Source organism: Colletotrichum destructivum, chromosome 7 (assembly GCF_034447905.1).
Source record: "Colletotrichum destructivum chromosome 7, complete sequence".
Taxonomy (NCBI): domain Eukaryota; kingdom Fungi; phylum Ascomycota; class Sordariomycetes; order Glomerellales; family Glomerellaceae; genus Colletotrichum; species Colletotrichum destructivum.
Window position 1 is genome coordinate 2,102,955 of NC_085902.1, and position 19,448 is coordinate 2,122,402.

Sequence of the window (19,448 nt, forward strand, 5' to 3'; positions counted from 1 at the left end):
CACGCTTTACATCTCACAGTTGTTCGGTTTGGCAGTCACGGGTTTGTCATGTTCACTTGTGTCACAACTGCCATGAAACAAAAATGATGTTGCCAATAATTTGTACAGAGTAATCTCTGATTCCTCGTACTTGTTTTGATACGTCAGGCGAACTACTAAGAGAGGTATATCTAGAAGCCCATTTTCCGGCAAGGAGCCAGAGTCGCGAAGCGAAATGCCACCACGGAAGGGTTGGCGAGAGACATAGGCATGGTGAAAACGTTTTCAGACAGCGAACGTTTAAACCTCCTCCTCAAGAGGGACATCCTCCTCATACTCCTCCTCCTCCTCGTCAACACCAGCGTCCTGGTACTGCTGGTACTCGGAGACCAAGTCGTTCATGTTGGACTCGGCCTCAGTAAACTCCATCTCGTCCATACCTTCACCAGTGTACCAATGCAAGAAAGCCTTGCGACGGAACATGGCGGTGAACTGCTCACCGACACGCTTGAAGAGCTCCTGAATGGCGGTAGAGTTACCAACAAAAGTGGAGGACATCTTGAGACCGCGGGGGGGGATGGAGCAGAGAGCGGTCTGGACGTTGTTGGGAATCCACTCGACAAAGTAGGAAGAGTTCTTGTTCTGGACGTTGCGCATCTGGTCCTCAACATCCTTCATGGCGACCTTACCACGGCTAAGAGGGGGTAGGGCGGTTAGCGGAGAGTTCGATAATGAGCCGCCGAATGAAAGACACTTACAAGATGGCAGAGCAGGTCAGGTAGCGACCGTTGCGGAAGTCGGAAGCAGCCATCATGTTCTTGGGGTCGAACATTTGCTGGGTGAGCTCGGGCACGCTGACGGCGCGGAAGGAGTGGGCACCACGGCTGGTCAGGGGAGCGAAGCCGACCATGAAGAAGTGGAGACGGGGGAAAGGAACCATGTTGACGGCCAGCTTGCGCAGGTCAGAGTTCAACTGACCAGGGAAACGCAGGCAAGTAGTGACACCGGACATGACGGCAGAGACAAGGTGGTTCAGGTCGCCGTAGGAGGGGTTAGAGAGCTTGAGAGTACGCATGCAGATGTCGTAGAGAGCCTCGTTGTCAATGCAGAAGGTCTCGTCCGAGTTCTCGACCAGCTGGTGGACGGAAAGAGTGGCGTTGTAAGGCTCAACAACAGTGTCAGAGACCTTAGGGGAGGGGACGACGGAGAAGGTGGCCATCATGCGATCGGGGAACTCCTCGCGGATCTTGGAGATCAGCAGGGTGCCCATACCGGCACCGGTTCCACCACCGAGAGAGTGGGTGATCTGGAAACCCTGAAGGCAGTCACAGCCCTCAGCCTCGCGGCGGACGACGTCGAGGACCTGGTCGACGAGCTCAGCTCCCTCGGTGTAGTGACCCTTGGCCCAGTTGTTGCCGGCACCAGACTGGCCGAAGACGAAGTTGTCGGGGCGGAAGAGCTGGCCGAAGGGGCCAGCGCGGACAGCGTCCATGGTACCGGGCTCCAAGTCGACGAGGACGGCGCGGGGGACATACTTGTTGCCGGAAGCCTGGTTAAGTGAGAAGGTCAGTATTCGTCAATAGGTTTGTCTGCACACTGGGAGACTAGGATGACAAACTTCGTTGAAGTAGACGCTCATGCGCTCGAGCTGGAGCTCAGAGGTGCCGTTGTACCTGTTGGGGGGGATTAGCGGTGAATTCGCGGTCAGGGCCTGATCAGGAGGTCGACCACATACACGCCATTGCTGTCAAGGCCGTGCTCGCCAGAGATGTTTTGCCTACGCCACAGTCAACGAGTTGGTTCCTTTCGAGGTCGATATCGTCGAGCCGTTGGCGTCGTTCTGGCTACGCACCAAAAGGCAGCACCAATCTGGTTACCCTATTCGAAGAAAGGTTAGCCCCGCACTGGGATTCGTCGGGTCGGCAGTATTCATCAGGAGATACTTACGCACTGGCCGGTCTGAAGGTGAACCTATCGAGTAAGAAAAAAAAGTCAGCAAGATATCCCTAAGGTAAGCGCAGTTGGTGATGGCATCGCGGCCGTGTTCGGTGAGGGCCGGCGTTGAGTGGAAATATCGGCGGGGTTTGCTCAGGGGCAAGCCCAATTATTTGTCGTCCGACGCGTCGCAGGTTTGTTGTGTTGACTGATGGGCAGGAGAGAAGACCACTTACGATCTCACGCATTTTGGATGATGGGAAGGTGTTGAGCTGACTGGGCCGACGATGAGCAATGGGGAGGACGAGTGCGAGGTGCTTGAGAGCTGGACGAAGCTTCCAAGGCGGACGTGGTTGGAGAGTGGGCGAGGTCAAGGTGTGGTTAGGTAGGGGGAGAGGTTGTTGATTTTTGTTTGCGGGCGGATGTGATTTTGTTCACCGCCACGGGTCCCGGGTGGACAGCAGAAGACAGGCCAGCGACCCATCAACAGGCTAGCGGCAGGCCAGAGGGGAAGGGGTGCAGCTCGCTTGTTTACCATTGGGGCCCGTGCACGTCCCCGATGGGGGAAAGTCCAGTACAAGGCACTATTTGACGGTGGGGTCGTATGGCGAGTTGAGGTGGAAGACTGGCAGCAGATTGGCAGGCAGCGGTGCTCATCCAGGTACGTACCCAGTGGTCCCTGTTTTTCTTCTGTATCTCTCCGAGACCCGGGGTGGCCGACTGAACTGAGGCATCCAAGCATCCAACGACACGTCTGGGGGCATCCACACAACCTAAGGCATTAGGACCTTGACGCCTCTCTCGTAATCGTCGACGAAGGTGCGGACGGCGAGAGATTGCTGCTGTGTTGAAAGTGAAGACTTGGCAGGTGAATACCAGCCCGATGTCAATTCATAGAGCCTCGACCAATGGCGTTGATTGACACTGTCTTCAAGCGCTGACTAGAAACACTAAATTGCAAGTGGGGCTCGAGAACGCAGGGGGGCTCCGGTGTGCCTGAGACCTATCAAACTGTGCTGGATAGGACGCAGCTCAATTTCCCCAATACCCCGGGGGGAAGGGGGTCATTGTGACTTTTAATTCATCAAGATGGTTTGATGTCTAGACTACTTGCTTCACCAGGTACAAATATCCTTTCTCTTAGTGAGCCTTGACAACACCGGCTGCATCAGCTTGGGATGCAATTCTCTTCTTGTAGGCCTGGACGTCACCAGGGAACTTCTCGACCGTGCCTCCATCACACACCCAGAGAGAGGTGCACACCGTCTGCAACATGGTGACGTCGTGAGAGACCATGAGAACACCGCCCTGAAATTCTTTCAGAGCAGAAGCAAGCGCATCCATTGCCTCAATGTCGAGATGGTTAGAAGGCTCGTCGAGAACCAGGATGTGTGGGTTCGTCAGCGCAAGGCAGGCAAAGGCAACACGCGACTTTTGGCCACCGGAAAGCACTGCCATCTTCTGCAGACCCGTCGTACCGGTGATACCAAATGCACCGAGCTGTCTGCGGTATTCCTCATCCGTCCTACCCGGGTACTCCTTGGCCATGAAGCCAACAGCGCTCATGGTCAGATCCAAGGCATCGACATGGTGTTGGGCAAAGAAACCAACACGCAGACGGGGGTTCTGCGATATAAGACCAGATGTAGGCGATAGCTTTCCAATCAAAAGCTTGAGCACAGTTGTTTTACCCGCGCCGTTGGGTCCGACGATTCCGATTCGAGAATCTAGCTGCACATCGAGGTCTACGTTACGCAGCAAAATGTTGTCCTTGTTGTAGCCAAATGTTACACCGGTCATCTGGATGATGGGAGGCGTCATCTTCTCGACGTCGGGGAACTTGAAGTGTACACTGTACTCCGTCTCGGGAGGTTCAAGCACTGGCATCTTCTCGAGTTTCTTGATGCGCGACTGAGCTTCCGAAGACTTGGCTGCGTTGTATCTAAACTTGTCGATGAAGGCCTGGAGATGGGCTCGCTGCGCCATCTGATTCTCGTACTCTCTCTTGGCCGTCTTCTTTCGCTCTTCGCGGGTGGCGTAGAAGGACTCGAAGTTGGCGCCGCGGTAGTAATCGAGGCGTTGGGAGTGCTGGTGAATGATATCCGTCGCAATCTCGTTGAGAAAGGCTCTGTCGTGAGAGACGACCAAGACAGTACTGGGATATCCTTGAAGGTAATTCGACAGGAAGGCAATGGATGGAACGTCCAACATGTTGGACGGCTCATCAAGAAGCAGCAAGTCAGGCTCGCAGAACAGCGCTCTTGCAAGAGCCAGACGCATACGCCAACCACCAGAGAAGGTCTTGGTGGCATTTTGTTGGCGATCGGCCGAGAAACCGAGACCAGCCAGAATACTTGCCGCTCTTGATTCGGCTTTGTCAGACTCCATCTCGGCCAGCTTGCCCTGGATATCACCGAGGCGACTGTCCTGGGCTTCTCTTTCTTTGTCAAGTCTGGCGGCGTCGGCTGAGGTATCGGCCAAGCCGGTGCGTTGGCTCTCGATATCTGCCAGCTTTTGTGTAATTTCCTAACGAGCTGTCAGCATCATCTGGCACAATGTTCAGGTGATCGATATTCAAGGGGTAACCTACAGCCTGCTCCTTGAGCAGAACCTTGCGCCAGACATCGGCGTCGAGCACAGCTTGGATTGCGGGAGTATCGTCTCCAGTAAGCTAGATAGGCGTCAGCCATAAAGTAACTTATAGTCGGCGCATTCGATGGTCCTTACCTCCTGTTCGACGTGGAGAATGGTAATGTGAGGCGGAATGGGCAGCTCTCTGCGAGAGAGAGCACGAAGTAGCGTGGATTTACCAACACCGTTATGACCAACAAGACCATATCTGTGACCATAGGACAGGGTCAAGTCGGTGTCAGTAACAATGCGCTGGCCACCAATGGACACATCGATATTGTCCAGCTTGATGTCTTTGGTCTTATTGGCGCCGGAGCCACCGATTTGCAGCGGGTTGACCGCCATATAGAACTCTTCGTAGGATTGAGTGGACTCCGGCTCGTCCAGCAGCCTGGACGCCTCGTACTCAACCGTCTTGTAGGTCTTCTTCTGCTGTTTGGCGGCAATCTTTCGCTCGGCCTTCTCCAGCTTCTTGCGATCGACCTTGGACTCAACCTTACGAGCGTTCGCGGACTCGAGGTCGACAGCTCCAGTGGACACGGCCAGTGTGGAGGACATGTTTCGCTGCGAGCTGACCTGAAAGGTCTCATCAAGTCTCTTCACGGCAGACGGGCCACTCCTCAGACCACCGTTGGCATCGGTGTACTTCTCAACCCATTTCTCAACGAGCTTTTCGATCTTCTCCTGGAGCTTGGCATCCGGCTTTCCAGAGGCGGAGAGCAGCAACTCAGTGACAGTGGCAGCAGCCTCGGCGATAGGGGAAGGGCCAGACTGGTCCTCTTCGTCAGAGTAAATGGTCGAGGCGTGGGTCAGGTAGCCGACCGAGTACTCGGAGAGGACCGGGTCGATGTTGGGCAACACGGTTCTAATTTCGGCGTCCATTTTAACACAAGAGTTGAGTGTAGGCGACGGAAGAGAAATCGGACGGGAGTTCCGAAGCAGAGGGGAAACTAAAATTTTGAGTATGCGCACTCGTGGTTTAAAATACCAGCAAGAAGTAAAACCAGATAGTTCTTCCTCGGCCAGACTGATTCAGTTGGCTGGTGGCGATCTCACTGAAAGTCGTTTGTGATATTCAGAATGAGCCTCAAGGATGTGGGCCCTGGGCCTGGTGGTGCCCTGCCCGGGGCAGTCAGCCATTTCTTGGAGAAATGTCGGCCCGTTGTCGTACTCGCACGCGTTTATGTCAGCAGAAGTGACACGCTCAAGGAGTTGGGCCTGAAGCAAACCAATCAACGTCTTGCAACGACAACATTGTGAGCTGTACGGATACTGGTCCAATGCGCTACCTCACCTTGCAATTTGTTAGACTTCAATTAGTATTTTGTCCATACGTAACATCGAGTTATTTGCACACGAAAAAACCCCCAAAAAAAAACCCCGTTTCTTAGACAGCAATGTGAATTTCGTGTCTACGTATAACCCGGCCGAATGGGTAGCCATCGTCGATTAACATGACACCGTAGAGTCGGTTGAGACAAACGGGCGGAACGGTAATCTTCTACAATCCAGCTGGAATGCGCTATCAAATCCATCCATCCAGCCACCACCGCCGTCACCGACATTACCTGGCCGAAACCGTATGAAACTCCTGGTCTCAATTCAATAGAAGCCAGCTGAAATGCGTTTGCAGGGCCTAGCTCGACTCGCTTCAACGAATTATGGAGCGCGGATCGCAGTATAACCCTGCTGCGTATCAGCCATCAAGATTCGACGCGACCTGCAGAGATGAGCGAACAGCGAGTGTTTTTTTATTTTGTTACACGCAGCTGCATGCAATCCGCGGCACGCGCGCGCCGACCTACAGGGAACCATGTGTTGCTTGGCAACCAATCATGATTGCTTTTGTGTAAGAGCGCACAGCTCCGGGCCATTGACGAGGACGTGAGAATTCGAGCGATGTCGAGGGACTTTTGGCTCTCCTCAGCGCCACGCCACGCTATGCGCTGGAGATCCGTCAGGGGATCCCAGCAGCTGGTTAAAGTTATCCCGATGCTCGATGTTTCGCTGCACAACACAACCTGTGCAAGCTTAGACACACACAAATTACTGTCTGCCGGGATGGGCCACACGAGGACGAAATGGGTATCTTCGCCGTATTCAGTGTCTTGGATCGAAATGAGTCGTGGACCACGGGGATTTGAGCGGCAGAACAACCAAGCGTCAAAACTTTGCGCTCAACAGCAGCCGCCACACAATGCTGCAGCAAGTCAGCAACACCACCAAACCCTTGGGCCGTTGGTATCGCCGACTGCAGGGAGAAGCTTGGATTACACGTCATACTGTCAAGTCACGGTTCTGTCATTGTCTCTTCGTCCCGGCGGAACCAACGGCACGCCGTGCATGCAATGTTGTTGAGTGTGGGATTCACCCCAGGCCCTTGTCGGATTGGACGCTGCAGCCAAGCGTCAGGTCACCCTTGGAAGCTAGCTGGCCGTGCTCAAGCTCCTTCCTTATTACCATTTGCCCTACCAATAAGACCACACATTGGATCTTGTTCCCGCTTCAAGTTGCATGCGGACATATCATGCAACATGGAGGCTTGGCTTGAGGAGTTCCTGGAGCGAAACTTTGACCACGAGGGGACAAGGTAACCTTTGTTCCTACGTCTACCACTCCCCTGAAGCAGCAAGAACCGTCTGATTTGAGCAGTTTGCGTTCATTCAGGGCCACACTTCAAGTCTCCAGGGGTGCTTTGCGGGATACCACATTGGGGTCTGACATCAGCCAGCGAGTGATGAGCTGTACCACAACGAGGAAAGATTCCGACAAGTACAATGATAGCGCAACATCCAAGAGCTTCGCCAGCAACGATCCTTGTAATTCGCGGAGGTCATCCCCAATGAGAGTGCCGCCAATCGACCTCGCCTGATCGCTTGCATTCCCTAGGGCGGAGCCGTAAAGCGGGACTTTTATTGTTGCTACATAACCGTAGCCCAGACTTTCGAGAACCATTCTTTCTCTTTTAACACAAGTCCCACATAGACGACTGGAGAATGTCTATAAAGATTTCGTCATTGGAGACCGTATCCGTTCAGCATTGTATCCACGCGGTCCCTCTGATTCGAGGGGCCCGGAGAATCGGGTTCGTCTCTATCTCGGCCTGCTTGTGGCGTGTGGGCGGCAGCACCAACAGGAGGGACATCTTGGTTACAGGGTGCGGTACTATGACAGACAGTCTGACTCCACCATCTCAGGGAAAGATCTTCAGGGTTGGCAGTTAAGGGCTTGGGGGCTGTTCGTGTGCTACATGATGGGTGGCATTGCAAGAGGCAGAGAGGAAGTGACATGTTGTGTTAATAAGCCGTCGGTTGCATGGCGGCCAACTTGAAGTCTGGAGAACAGGAGAACAAGTCAAAGAGGAGCCCCCTCACATCCAATATAATACAGTGAAGCAGCCAGGGTCGACCCTGACAGGCCTAATACCATTGCGAAGACGAAGCACCGGGCCACGACTTCGTCCTGTCGCAGCCGTCTTCCCCTCCAAGTATTCATGCCAGATCCCACATCCTCGTACTGAATCCCGCGGGACGAAAGAGGCTTTGTTTGTTTCAAGCGCACGTGTAGTAAAGTCGCCAGCAGCCTACAGGACACCAACAAATCTGCATAGAATTGATTCCTGACCCTATCGAGAGCGAGAGTCCAGACGCGTGGATGTGATCCCCCTCCCTCTACTCAAGGAACCTGCAATCACCTCCTCCATTCGTCTCGAGCTGATGCACCTGTTGGGTGGCTAGCTTGCAGCTAGGCACATTTTTGGTTTTGTTTTTGTGGCTGGATGAAGTCCGAATGGTTCGGAGACCCTGGTCTGCAGCTAATCCAATTCATACCATTTTCTTTTGTTCTTCTCCTCAGATAAAACGTCGGGCGAAAGAGCAGGCTGGTCCAGGTTGATGGCCCCTCAGGATTACCAACTCAGAACCCTGCTTGGTCAACCTTCAGGCTAGGCATGGACCAAATAATGCAGGTAATGACTTCGAACCAATATCTTGGCGCTCCTTTGCTGAATTGATCGGTTACGGGCTTAGTCGGCCGGTCGTGGGCATGGCGCAGCTGCAGGTTGATCCATCAAACCAAGGGAAAACCAGGGCTGGGAGACATGTTTTCTTTCTTCCTTCTAAACCAAGGAAACACACGAGGGAAATCATGTCATGTCGAAGAGCGGTGTAACGCCACCTGGTGGCACTAACATGTCTTGCACGAGCGTTCAGGCTTCTTTCATTCTGGCTCTAGTTGAACGACCGCAGGAACCGACGATGCAACCCACTGCTCCGAGATGAGAGAAGGGCTTTGGCCGTCGCCGTCATAGAACCATATGCTGTTGTCAAGGGTTAGCAGCTTTTCAACTTTTCCCTCATGGCGGAAAACACGACTGGAAGGGCAAGTGATGGAGGGGCTTCGAGGTATCCGAGAGCCTCGAGGCTCAACTCATAGACCTGTCACAGCCGCGGCTGCCAGGATTGGCTGTGGCTTTGCCATACGTTCTATAGTGGATAAGTCGGGACGAGAACAGGGAACAGCCTACGGAGTACATCAGATCCAAGAATATTTTCTTGTGCAAGGACAAATGCGGATGGCGACGGCGGGCCACATGTCGTAATCGCAACACATCTTCTGGTTTCTGTTGGTGTTTCCCTTCTTGAAGGAACCCACCTGGGTCATGCCGCCCGCTACAAGGACAAGCGCCGGGCTGGCGCCAGTTTCGGCGATTGCGTTGTTGGTTGGACGAATGGATGAGGCCGGTTCCGTATCGAGACGAGAGGCCGAACGTTGGGTGCGGCCCACGGCAGTAAGGTTTGACTAGCCAGCCGGGGGCGTACCAAGCAAGGTATTACCACAAAGGGTGTTTTTGATGATCAAGGAAAAAGAGAAGAAAGGAAGCAAGAAAGAAGCATGTGGTTGGCGGGCTAGTACTGACACGAGCCCGCCAGGTTTCCACCGCCGTCCCGGCCTTACTTTTTCAGGGGTTCTGTTTGAAGAGAGTGGCACTCCCGGCTTTTTGAGGCTGGCTGGCGGGGAAAGAGTCCAACAGCCTCAGAAGAGGGGGAGGAAGGGAGGGAGATGGTCGCCTCTCCAGCCGCCTTGAGCCTGACTGCCCGAGTAGAACTCAAGACCAGGGGGGGGGACAACGGGATACTGTGTGTAACCAAACCGCTCTCAGGGGCGCGGCACGATGGTTGATTGGATAAGGTCTTGCGGAGATTGTTGAAACATCTCCATCTGTGTTTCTATCATTTTCATCGTGGCGGGGTTTGGGCTGGTTCGTGGACGGTTGGTAAAAGAGCCTGCTTGGTGCCGCCCTTGAAAAGATCAACAATGACCGGAAATATGGCACAAAAAAGCATGTTGATAGATAGACACAGCGCCCAGCTGGGGGACATTGCAAGCATGACACATCATGCGCCTGTTGAAACGACGGGCCTGCAGTACCACCTTATCAACGACGACGCAAAACCCAGTCCCTACCTACGTAGCATACATTGCGCTTGTGGGACGGGCCCTGCCTGCGGCCGATGCACTACACAAACATTGCAATGTGTGAGATCAACAAGATGAGGGGCGACGGATCCTGTTTAGGCAACTTGTTTACGTTCTCCACGTCAGCGTCTTGTGGTGCGGGCGTGGTGTTTGTTGTTTTGTTTTGTTGTTGTTGTTGTTGTTGCAGCCACCGCAACCCAAAACATAGGTCAACAAGCGCGATCCACTACGGTGGCCTAGGCGCCGGGGCCCCTGCTCATCCCCTCACTACCTGAGTTTTTGAAGGTGGCGGGACGTGGTGCTCATCCCGGTCCATCACATCACACTTGGATCTGTCCCTGCTGCCTTCTCCCACTTCCCCTGGTGTCTCGTCCAACCACGCGGCTTTCTCTTTTGGGCTGCACTACACGATCTGGCAAAACAGATTCGGTTGGCGTGGCAATGTGTGTGATTTGGTTCTACAGAGGTCACCAGTGTTGCAGTAGCTGCTCAGTGGCTGCAGATAGTAAGATGTAAGATGTATGGAATTTGTGGGGGTACCAAACTGAGGAGAGGGAAGAGATGGTGAAATAAGAAGATAGCTGATGATGTACGGTACGCACATAGTAGGGCAATCATCTGATTGAGACACCGGGAGGCGGGAAACAGAAAGGGCCACTTCCTCCGTACGTAGTGCCGGAGTCCAAGCCGTGTAGCCCAACGATGTTCTCGGTCTTCAGATGAAATCCCATTCGATGTAGTCTGTTTCTTGGCCTCTAATCACCCCAGCGGCACTAGGTCGCCCAGTCCTCCTGGGCGCAAAGACTGGCCGATCGTTGGAGAGGTGTGGAGGGGCACGCCCGGTCCGAGTCTCTGCAGTGTCCTAGGCACATCCATGATTGCGCTTGATGGGAGAGGTCAACTTTGGGACACCGGCGTTTACAACGAACTGGTTCACTGCCTCTAGGTACCCACGCCCCCCTTCCCTTTGCCTTTGCACAAGAGTCACAGACTATCAGTTGCGCCGGTCATTTGAAATAAAATAGATCTCTCTGTGTGTGCGTGCGATGCGGTCGCATCGGCATCTTTTATTTTGGGACGGCAACAAAAATAGGATGGCAGGAAACCAGAACCACAGTCTTTCCTCAGCCTGGATAGCCCACGTGCGCATGCCTGGTACAGGTGCCGCGTACGAGCCAGCCGTCCGGCCAGCCAGCCAGATGTGTGTTCGTTCAATGAATATGCAGATGCCCATGGGCTGAATGGGTGACGACTGACGACAGTGACACGAGGGGTGGCGATGGCGGCGGCAGGGGGGCGCAGAACAGCGCAAACTTGGCGACTCGCCGGACAAGGACGGAAGAGAGAGAGAATAGACGGAGAGCCTCTTGTTGATCGGCTCGGAAGCAGAAATGAATTGCTGCAGGTGTCAGAAGCGAAGCGAGTGTGGCTTGACGCTGTGCCATCGTGCAAGGGGACACAAAGGCTGAGGACTTGCCTATGTTGGCATGTTGACGGGATAGGTAGTCGATGCCGCTGTCGGGTTTCATGGTTTGATATCCAACGGGTCCACACAAAACACACAGAGACCGAGGCGGCCATCTGTGCACCCGCTAGCACTGGTAGGCTCCCCGCCCGGCGCCAGACGAGCCTTGGGTAAACGACGTACAGTATCTTAAGCATGGTCCCTGCAGAGTAATTTCGAATGTTGGATAGTGGTCGGAGGGCCACAGGCATTTTTGTCAAAGTGTGCTACTGTTTGCCATGGGCGGCACGCGAGGCTGCCCGGGGCCACGGGGAGGCAAGCGAGTGGAGAGCAGAGCAGAGATGGTTGAAGTTGATATTTGAGAAAAGGCACTTACTTGGCTCTGCCGAGCTTGGGGGGGGGGACCAGAGATGGGAAGTCTCAGCTAGTCGGCGCTAGGACTGATCGAATTCCTTCGGGGGCGGCGTTTTTAGTACCGTTTTTGCGCTGCCTTTTCCTTTTTTTTCTTTCTTGTCTAATTCTTCCTCTGAATACGTTGGCGGTCGAGGGCCGCTGGGCGGCGACCGAGACCAGGGGTGGTTGTTGCACTTGCTGGAGCAGCAGCGGCGGGCGAATAGAAGCCGGTCCGCTTTTCGGGGTGTTCGGGGAGCAGAGCGCACAAGAAAGCTGTAGTCAACAAAGAAGCGCTCAAGTCGAATGACGGCATGGAACATAGAGGCTCGTCGGTCGGTCTGTTACTACTATGTAGAACGGTGAGGAGAAGACGAGTGTATCAGACGCGGAGGATTTTGAGTTTGGCATCATTCACTGCGCAGCGGCCGAGGGAACGAAGCGACAGGACTTCCAAACCAACTAATTAATGCGAGGACATAGGAAACGGCAAGAACAGTGGCGGTCAGTTCCCGCGTCGCGCACGTTGCCAACCTGCCTCTCTTTCCGGTGCCAGTGCCGGTGTTGGTGCTACATATGGCTTCGGTGCCCATGCCCTGCATCCGTTTTGTCAATTGGAATTAATGCCAAGGGTCTGTTGTGCTTCTGTGTTATTACCTCTGCTGTTATTTACTTGATTGCCGGACTCAACCTAAGGCGGTGCGCTACAATGCTGTTGGTACCTGGTAAGTAGGTAAGGTGGTAGTAAGCAAGGAACGGCCCAATGCGCTGTGCAGTACATGACAAGCAGGGCCCACTGAGGCAGGCGAGCACGCAAAGCAGGGCAGGGTAGGCAGGGGCGCCTCTCCGGGCTGCAAGTCGCTTCAGGAGGAGGAGGAGGTGGAGGAGATGGAGGAGAGGAAGAGGAGTCGCTGCAAGAGGGGAATCGTCAGCGGCCTTTCACTGGCCCAAGTGCTCGAAAGGTCCTTAGCAATCATCTCCCGCTGCTCCAGTCGTGGCCCACCCGCCGCATGCACGACCTGGCTACCAAATGCATTGCCGATACGTACCCTTCTCAGCCTGCCATCGCACTACCTAAGCCTGAGTACATGATGTACTTTGTACCTCATTTGCTGGTACGCTTGAATTTAGATACAGGTACCTACCTAGGTACAGATAGATACGAATTCGCAGAGCAGACTGCAAGGCCAGGTACCTCGGCGCATGTATTGGCCTGTTCGTCCCCACTGGCATCAGTGCTATTCGCTCCCCCAGGAGAAAGAGGAGAGAAGGGAAAGAATGGGAGAAAAAAAGAAACAAGAGAAAGAAGGTAAAACGAGAGAGCGAGAGACAGTCGAAAATCTATCCCAGGTCTCCTAATCCGAGCAAAAGAGACGGACTCATGCTCTCTCCTCAAGCACACACATTCTCTCTCTCGTCCCTCCTATGGGATGTCCGTGTTCAAATCCATTCTTTCCCCCTCCACATCTTCTCCACATCCACCGTCATTCTGCCCCCCGGGAATCCTGGTCTCGCTCAGTTCAGAACTTGTAATCCAGTCTCCAGCTCACCTGGCTCAGCCCGGTCTTGTCCTCTCTCGGACGACGGCCCTGCTTCTTTTTTCCATTCTCCTCAGCTGAAGAGACGCAACAGAACCGGACCTGCCCGTACTTTGTGCTTGCATTGCCCTCACCATTCATCCCAGTCCGGTCAGCGTCAGCCTTGAGTCCTTGAATACCTGGCTGGGTACCTAGATAGGTAGGTATCCAATCTTGGCCTGCCTGGCCCGGGCCCTGGACCTGGACCTGGACCTGGATCTCCATCCGAGAGAACGAACGAACGTCCGTTCGTTCCAACCACACGCTCGTACACAGACGGAGAGACCCTCCCCCCATATCCATCCATCCATCTCCAATTCCACCTTACTGCACGCACCTTACTCTCACCCACCCTCACCTTTACTTCGACCTACCTTACCTTACCTCTCCTTGCCTTGCCTTACATCTCAACCGCGTCCAACTTGCTTGCACGCGTGTACACCCTTCTTCTCTTCACTCTGCATCGTCTTCTCTTCTACTCTTCGACTTCCGTTCCTGGTCCAAAAGGGGGTTTCTGGATCCACTGGTCGCATTACTTGGACATCCGAGAGCCCTTCTGTCTGTGTGCCTTTTTCGTCCTCTACAGCCTTTCATCTGTCTTTTGCGCCTTACTCTCGTTGATCCCTCTCCTTCACGCCATCTGGGGTTTCCTTTGCTTCATATCGCTTCTTCGCCCGACATTGTCATCGTAGTCCCTCGAAGATTACCCGTCGTCCTCTTCTCGGCTCGTCGAGTCTGCGAACTACGCCCACCGCCTCCGACACCCACCCGCGCCCGCGCGCCGCGAGCCACAACATCAATCCTCGACGCGCATTCCTCAACAAACGACCCGAGAGATTGGCCCATATGTCTTGACGATGCTGACCACGTCTCCCGAGAGCATCCACGACTCCTTCGCCCGCATGCTCCCTCTCGGCCTTGTCTGTTGGTTCTTCGCGTAGAATAGTGACGCTCTGCCATGATGCAGACCGCCCCCAGTGTAAGTTGCTTTTGCTTGCTTTTCCTCTTCTATGCCCGTCTACCAACCAACCCACGGTAGGTAGACCACGCTATATCCTCCATCCTGTATCCGTACATGCCAACAGGCATCCCCCCACCACCCGCTTGAACAACACCGTCGACGCTTTCTTCTGCGCTTCCTACGAGACACACCACCGCCCGCACTATATGGGGCTTCCTCATTTCCCATATGCTCTTACATTCCCCTTCCTCAACACCGATGCCCCTGATATTTTGCCCGGTTTGCCTGGGTTATCCCTTCCCCCCAAAGCTGACTCGTTGCCTATTACTTTCTTCAGCTCGTGGGAACTGGCACTGCCGTTGCTGCTGCGGCCCTCGGTCTCGTCTTTGCCCATCCCGACGACGAGTTAAGTTCCACACAGTCTGCCTCGATCAAGAGGAAACTAGCCTCCGAACAAGACATTCCTCCGAACCATCGACTGTCCAGTCCCCCTGTCTCGTCGCGCCCTGGCACCAGTTCTGTAGCCCAGCTTCCGACTCCCACGGACGACGTCCGCCACGCGACCCTCCCCAACCACCAATTCTCCTTCTCGACCACGAACGAGCCGTCGTCCGCGCGCCCTCACCGCCCACTCAGCTCGCACTTCAGTTTTGCACCGTCCTTGCTGCACAGCAGGAGAGCGTCGTACGCGAAGCAGGGAGATCAGACCGCACCGCCCTCAACGGAGGACCCGAGAGACTCTGTTTCGTCCAATGGATCCTGGATGAGGCGATTGTCACTTCGCCCATTGTCACAACACGGAAGTATCAGATCAAGCCTAGGTCTCGACAGCAATTCCCTCGCCTTCTCAAACGGTTCCGCCGCCCCGATTTTGTCGCCTACTGGTTCGATTCCGCCGCCGCTGCCTCCGAATAAACTTGTCAAGCGACCGCCTTCGGCACACCAGAACGGCCCTGTGATGCGCCGCCGTTCCAAGACGCACCTTCCCAGTCTTCGCCGGCCCGCGACGAGCCACCAAAGATCAGCCACTTTGCACCAAATCCATCACGACGCAAATCTCATCGAACCCATCATCGAACCCAAGTTCTCCTTTGACCACTACCTCCAACCCGCCCGAGACGGTGCCGCCCTCCCTCCACCACACACAAGCGCCGACTCGGCCTTGCAAACCCCGAAATCAAACACCAAGTGGACCTCATTTTTTCACACGCGCAGAGCCAATGTCATTGCACGAAGCGCTCCCGATCGTCTGATTGACCGCAGTCCTAGTACACGATCCTTCTCGGCAATAACAAAACGCATATTGGTATCCAGTGACGCGAAACAGACTGTATACCTTATTAGCGGTGGTATGCTGGGGGGCACCGTTGCGTCTCCTGAAGACGTCCCGTCTCTTGTCGAGGACGACGCTGTGATTGACGACACCCTCGACGTGATCGACGGCGGAAAAGATACCGAAGAAGACAATACCCCTGCGACACCAGAGGATACGCCGACCAAGCGCTCGCGCATCTCGATGCATTTCAACTCTCCGAACTGGATCCCAAGGGCGGGCAGCCTCCGACGATCGAAACGCGGCGGGGCGGGGTCTAATGACGGTGGTGTTGGGAATAAGCGGCATGTGTCTGCGCCTACGACGATATCCCCCGGTCGCGCTCCAGACGACTATGCTGCACCTGCAGACGCAGACGACTTTCAATCGTCGCTGAACCACCCAACAGGCACCAGCCTGAACCCCGCTTCCTCTGCGCAGTTCATCCCATGTGACCGCAACTCCTCATCGCCCTTGCCTCCGCTATCGCGCCTATCCAGCTTCAACGTCGACATCTCCAGGCTCGGCGCATCAGGAGGCGCCGCCCCATCTCCACGCTCCATCCACCCTTCCGGCAGCTCTCAGGCCTCGTCAGCGTTCGCCGCATACAATCGCAGCGCGCAGACTGATCGAAGCTCAACCATGAACAGCTCCGACTTCGATGCCCGAGATTTCATCTCGGGCGACGATGACGACACGGACTTCAAGAGTGAGACCGTCTTTGACTCGCTACGGACTGCCGAGTCCGATCGCAATCGTGCGGCCGAGACCCCGCTCGATCACATGTTCGATGAGTCGCCGCCAAGCACCGCCGGACATCCCAAGACCAAGCGACTTTCCATCCAAGAGATCCTAGGCCGCTCGTGGGATGCAGACGACAGGATCATGGAAGAGGACGAGAACATGCCGACGCCGGTTCGTGTTAACCATGAGCCGAGAATACGCACTGACTCCGATGTGATGGCACCGCGCTACAGCCTCGAACGACCCTCGAACGAGTACTCGCTTGGGAGTAAGGACTTTGGCCGCTTATCAATCGAAGACGATTTCGACGACGACTGGGCCCGCGACGAGGATGAAATGGCTTATAGCAAGCAGCTCTCACCCCCGAGCTCGATGAACTCGCGCGGCGTCAGCCCTAATTTGCGCATGGCGCTCGCTAGCATCAGCGGTAACGTCAACACTGATGCCACGCATGACCCCAGCGAGAGGCCTCGCAGCAACATATTCGACTGGAGCGAGCCGACACAAGAGAAGGTGGATCACGGTAGCCACTTTCGTCCCAAGACGGCCTATGGGAAACAAGAACTCGACATCCGAGGTGGTCGCGCCGCGATTCGGAAGGGACCTACAGCCATGCACGTTCGCAGTCAAAGTGTGCCCGTCGTCCACGATCCTACCGATAGCGCGACGATGAACCCAAAGTTTGGCACATGGGGACTGAGCAGCAAGACTGTGAGCGAGGACTGGGACGATGATTTCGAATTTGGCGGCAACGAAAACGAGGACAAGGAAGACGACAACTCATTCGCCATGGTCGTTCCCGCTTCTATCCAGGCCTCACAGCCAAGCCTCAAGCAACACTCTGGACACATCAGGGAGTTGTCTCTGCTCGTTAACGACCTCAAACGCCTATGTCGACTCGGCCGGGACCTGGACATGCTTGGGGGCTCCAATGCCGGTGTCTGGAAGGAAGCCGAGGGAATCATCGCGCTCGCGTCGCCCGACGAAGACGAATTGGAGGGCATGGACGTGGACTCCTCCTCCGTCATGAGCGGTTTCGATGCTGTGTCGCCCGCCCCTGTCGAGAAGGAAGACCCCTTCGACGAGGTTCTCGAGTTGAACATGTCTAAGACGGCTGTCATACGTGAGCGGCCCGCCGGCCGCAGACGTTCGGTCTTCTCGCCAGACGACGACATCTTTGGAGGGAATAGTCCCGCCCCGGACGAGCTTCCTTCTCCACGGCCGAGGACACCTGAGAACAACATCAACATGGGCGGTCACGACGTCACTGACATTGTGAGATCAGTCCTCGATGCTATGCAGCAGCGATCAATCTCCGACTCGGCACGCGACGACAAAGTACATTTTGGCACCAACAGCCTCAAAGCTTTGGTCAAACGCGCAGGCGACCTTAGGGACATACTTTCCGAGGTCGTTCGCCGTGCTGACCAGATCACATCGAGCCCAGCCCGGACGCCCCGCCAGCACAGTGACAGCCCGGCCTTCACCCGGGTTTTCACCCCCGAACACACTCCGTCGCCGTCCAGCCCACCAAAGAAGCTGCCCCAAAACCGGAGTACAAATTCTGGGCTCGGCCGCGGATCAGTCGATGCTTCGCCTTCGAGCGGCTTGCAACGGATGCAAATGATGACCGTCAGCTGAGGCGAGGGACACGATGTTAAATCACAACACCAGAAATCCCGATGATAGCGACAGGCTCTGCATCCAGCGACGGGTCACATTGACCCTGTACATGTACGATTAACTGTTGATTTTTCTTGTCTGCATAGCGACGGCCTAGGGTTTATTGGGTTCTTGGTCCTTTTCTTTTACACGCTTCGACATACAACATAAAGATGACCCGGCCACCTTCATCGACTCGATCGATGCGCAGAACTTATTCTACCGCGACACCTGTGACTGGCAATGAGCCCAGCATACGGACGCACTTCGGCTTTTTGCAGCTGGACTTCCCTAACGGCTTTTCATTATTTTCTTAAAACGAGAGAAGGCTTATGACGACGTAATCATGTACGATCTCGCCATGTGAGTCTGCAGCCCGGGCGCGTGGACTGCCGGGCAGGACTACCACCGCCTAGTGATGGAACGGGGGAACGATGATACGGGCATGCGAATGAGGAAGGAAGAAAGGAAATGATTAAGAATGACATCGAGAAGCGCACACGATGCTTGACCACGTTGCGATGATGAGGGCATCAAGCCAAACCAAAAAAGGTCCACCCAGTTCGGACACCTCTTTTCGTACTCTTTCCTCAACTTGTTATGGCTATGGTATGTACAATGGGTAGACGAACAGGAAAAGTAAAAAGACAGTCATGCGTTTTAGGGCGGCCCGCTGCTTATATCAAGCATTCGTTACATCTCTCAAGGATCCTGATGGTTCTCCCATTTGTCACAAAGCATCTTCTGAAGGCACTCTTCCTCTCTCTTCCTTCTCCAAATTTTCAGGATTGTGAGACGCCACTGGGTGTATGGCACATGTATTCTCTTCCTTCCTGTCAGTATGAGATTTCATTTCGCGCCAAATACTCTCTGTCGGGGGGGAAAGAGGAGGGTTAATACTTTCTCGTCCGCGTCCAGAAAGTATGGGCACTATTCTTTGATTCATCTCATCCCTTTTCGCTTCTTTGTCTCCCTTCAGCGGGAAGGATGGCCGGATACTACTAGGTTACCGTCGCTATTCCAATAATACATAGGGTTCGTGGTACAAGGCAGAATAGGGACGGTCTTGGGCATCTACCTACCTTAGGGTGTCCGGGTTCTATGTCAAATCCAGCAAGGGTAATTGCAGCAGGTTGATGAGCGCAGCATAGAGGACGATGAGGGATGACGATTGAGAGTGGAGAATCACACATAGCCTTGGTGTTGAGGAATGCATCACTTTTGGGGTCTCCCAAAATCTCCAGGTTAATTGACCATCTTGTGCAATCTATCGATAGGGTTAGTATGACAGTCGCTTATTGATAGCAGCAGCTT

General features: G+C 54.6%; 4 protein-coding genes across 4 annotated transcripts; 1 reads left to right on the forward strand and 3 right to left on the reverse strand.

The window, feature by feature from the left end:
• Positions 1–47: 47 nt before the first annotated feature.
• CDEST_11198 (beta-tubulin) lies at positions 48–2,319 on the reverse strand. The gene is made up of 7 exons (XM_062927354.1): positions 2,151–2,319; positions 1,927–1,950; positions 1,832–1,857; positions 1,715–1,756; positions 1,598–1,652; positions 738–1,528; positions 48–673 (listed from the first exon to the last, which is right to left on the reverse strand). The coding sequence occupies exons 1-7, from the start codon at positions 2,160–2,162 to the stop codon at positions 280–282; spliced, it is 1,344 nt and encodes a 447-aa protein (XP_062783405.1). The 5' UTR covers positions 2,163–2,319; the 3' UTR covers positions 48–279.
• Positions 2,320–2,885: 566 nt separating this feature from the next.
• On the reverse strand, positions 2,886–5,610 carry CDEST_11199 (Putative AAA+ ATPase domain, ABC transporter, P-loop containing nucleoside triphosphate hydrolase). The gene is made up of 3 exons (XM_062927355.1): positions 4,642–5,610; positions 4,505–4,585; positions 2,886–4,440 (listed from the first exon to the last, which is right to left on the reverse strand). Exons 1-3 carry the CDS (start codon positions 5,425–5,427, stop codon positions 3,055–3,057), a joined length of 2,253 nt encoding a protein of 750 aa, XP_062783406.1. The 5' UTR covers positions 5,428–5,610; the 3' UTR covers positions 2,886–3,054.
• A 5,624-nt stretch (positions 5,611–11,234) lies between these two features.
• CDEST_11200 (uncharacterized protein) lies at positions 11,235–12,287 on the reverse strand (the record flags this gene model as incomplete). Its single annotated transcript, XM_062927356.1, has 1 exon — positions 11,235–12,287. The coding sequence occupies exon 1, from the start codon at positions 11,550–11,552 to the stop codon at positions 11,235–11,237; it is 318 nt and encodes a 105-aa protein (XP_062783407.1). The 5' UTR covers positions 11,553–12,287.
• Positions 12,288–13,282: 995 nt separating this feature from the next.
• CDEST_11201 (Putative septation protein Etd1) lies at positions 13,283–19,325 on the forward strand. The gene is made up of 2 exons (XM_062927357.1): positions 13,283–14,434; positions 14,754–19,325. The coding sequence occupies exons 1-2, from the start codon at positions 14,414–14,416 to the stop codon at positions 18,111–18,113; spliced, it is 3,381 nt and encodes a 1,126-aa protein (XP_062783408.1). The 5' UTR covers positions 13,283–14,413; the 3' UTR covers positions 18,114–19,325.
• The last annotated feature ends 123 nt before the right edge of the window (positions 19,326–19,448 follow it).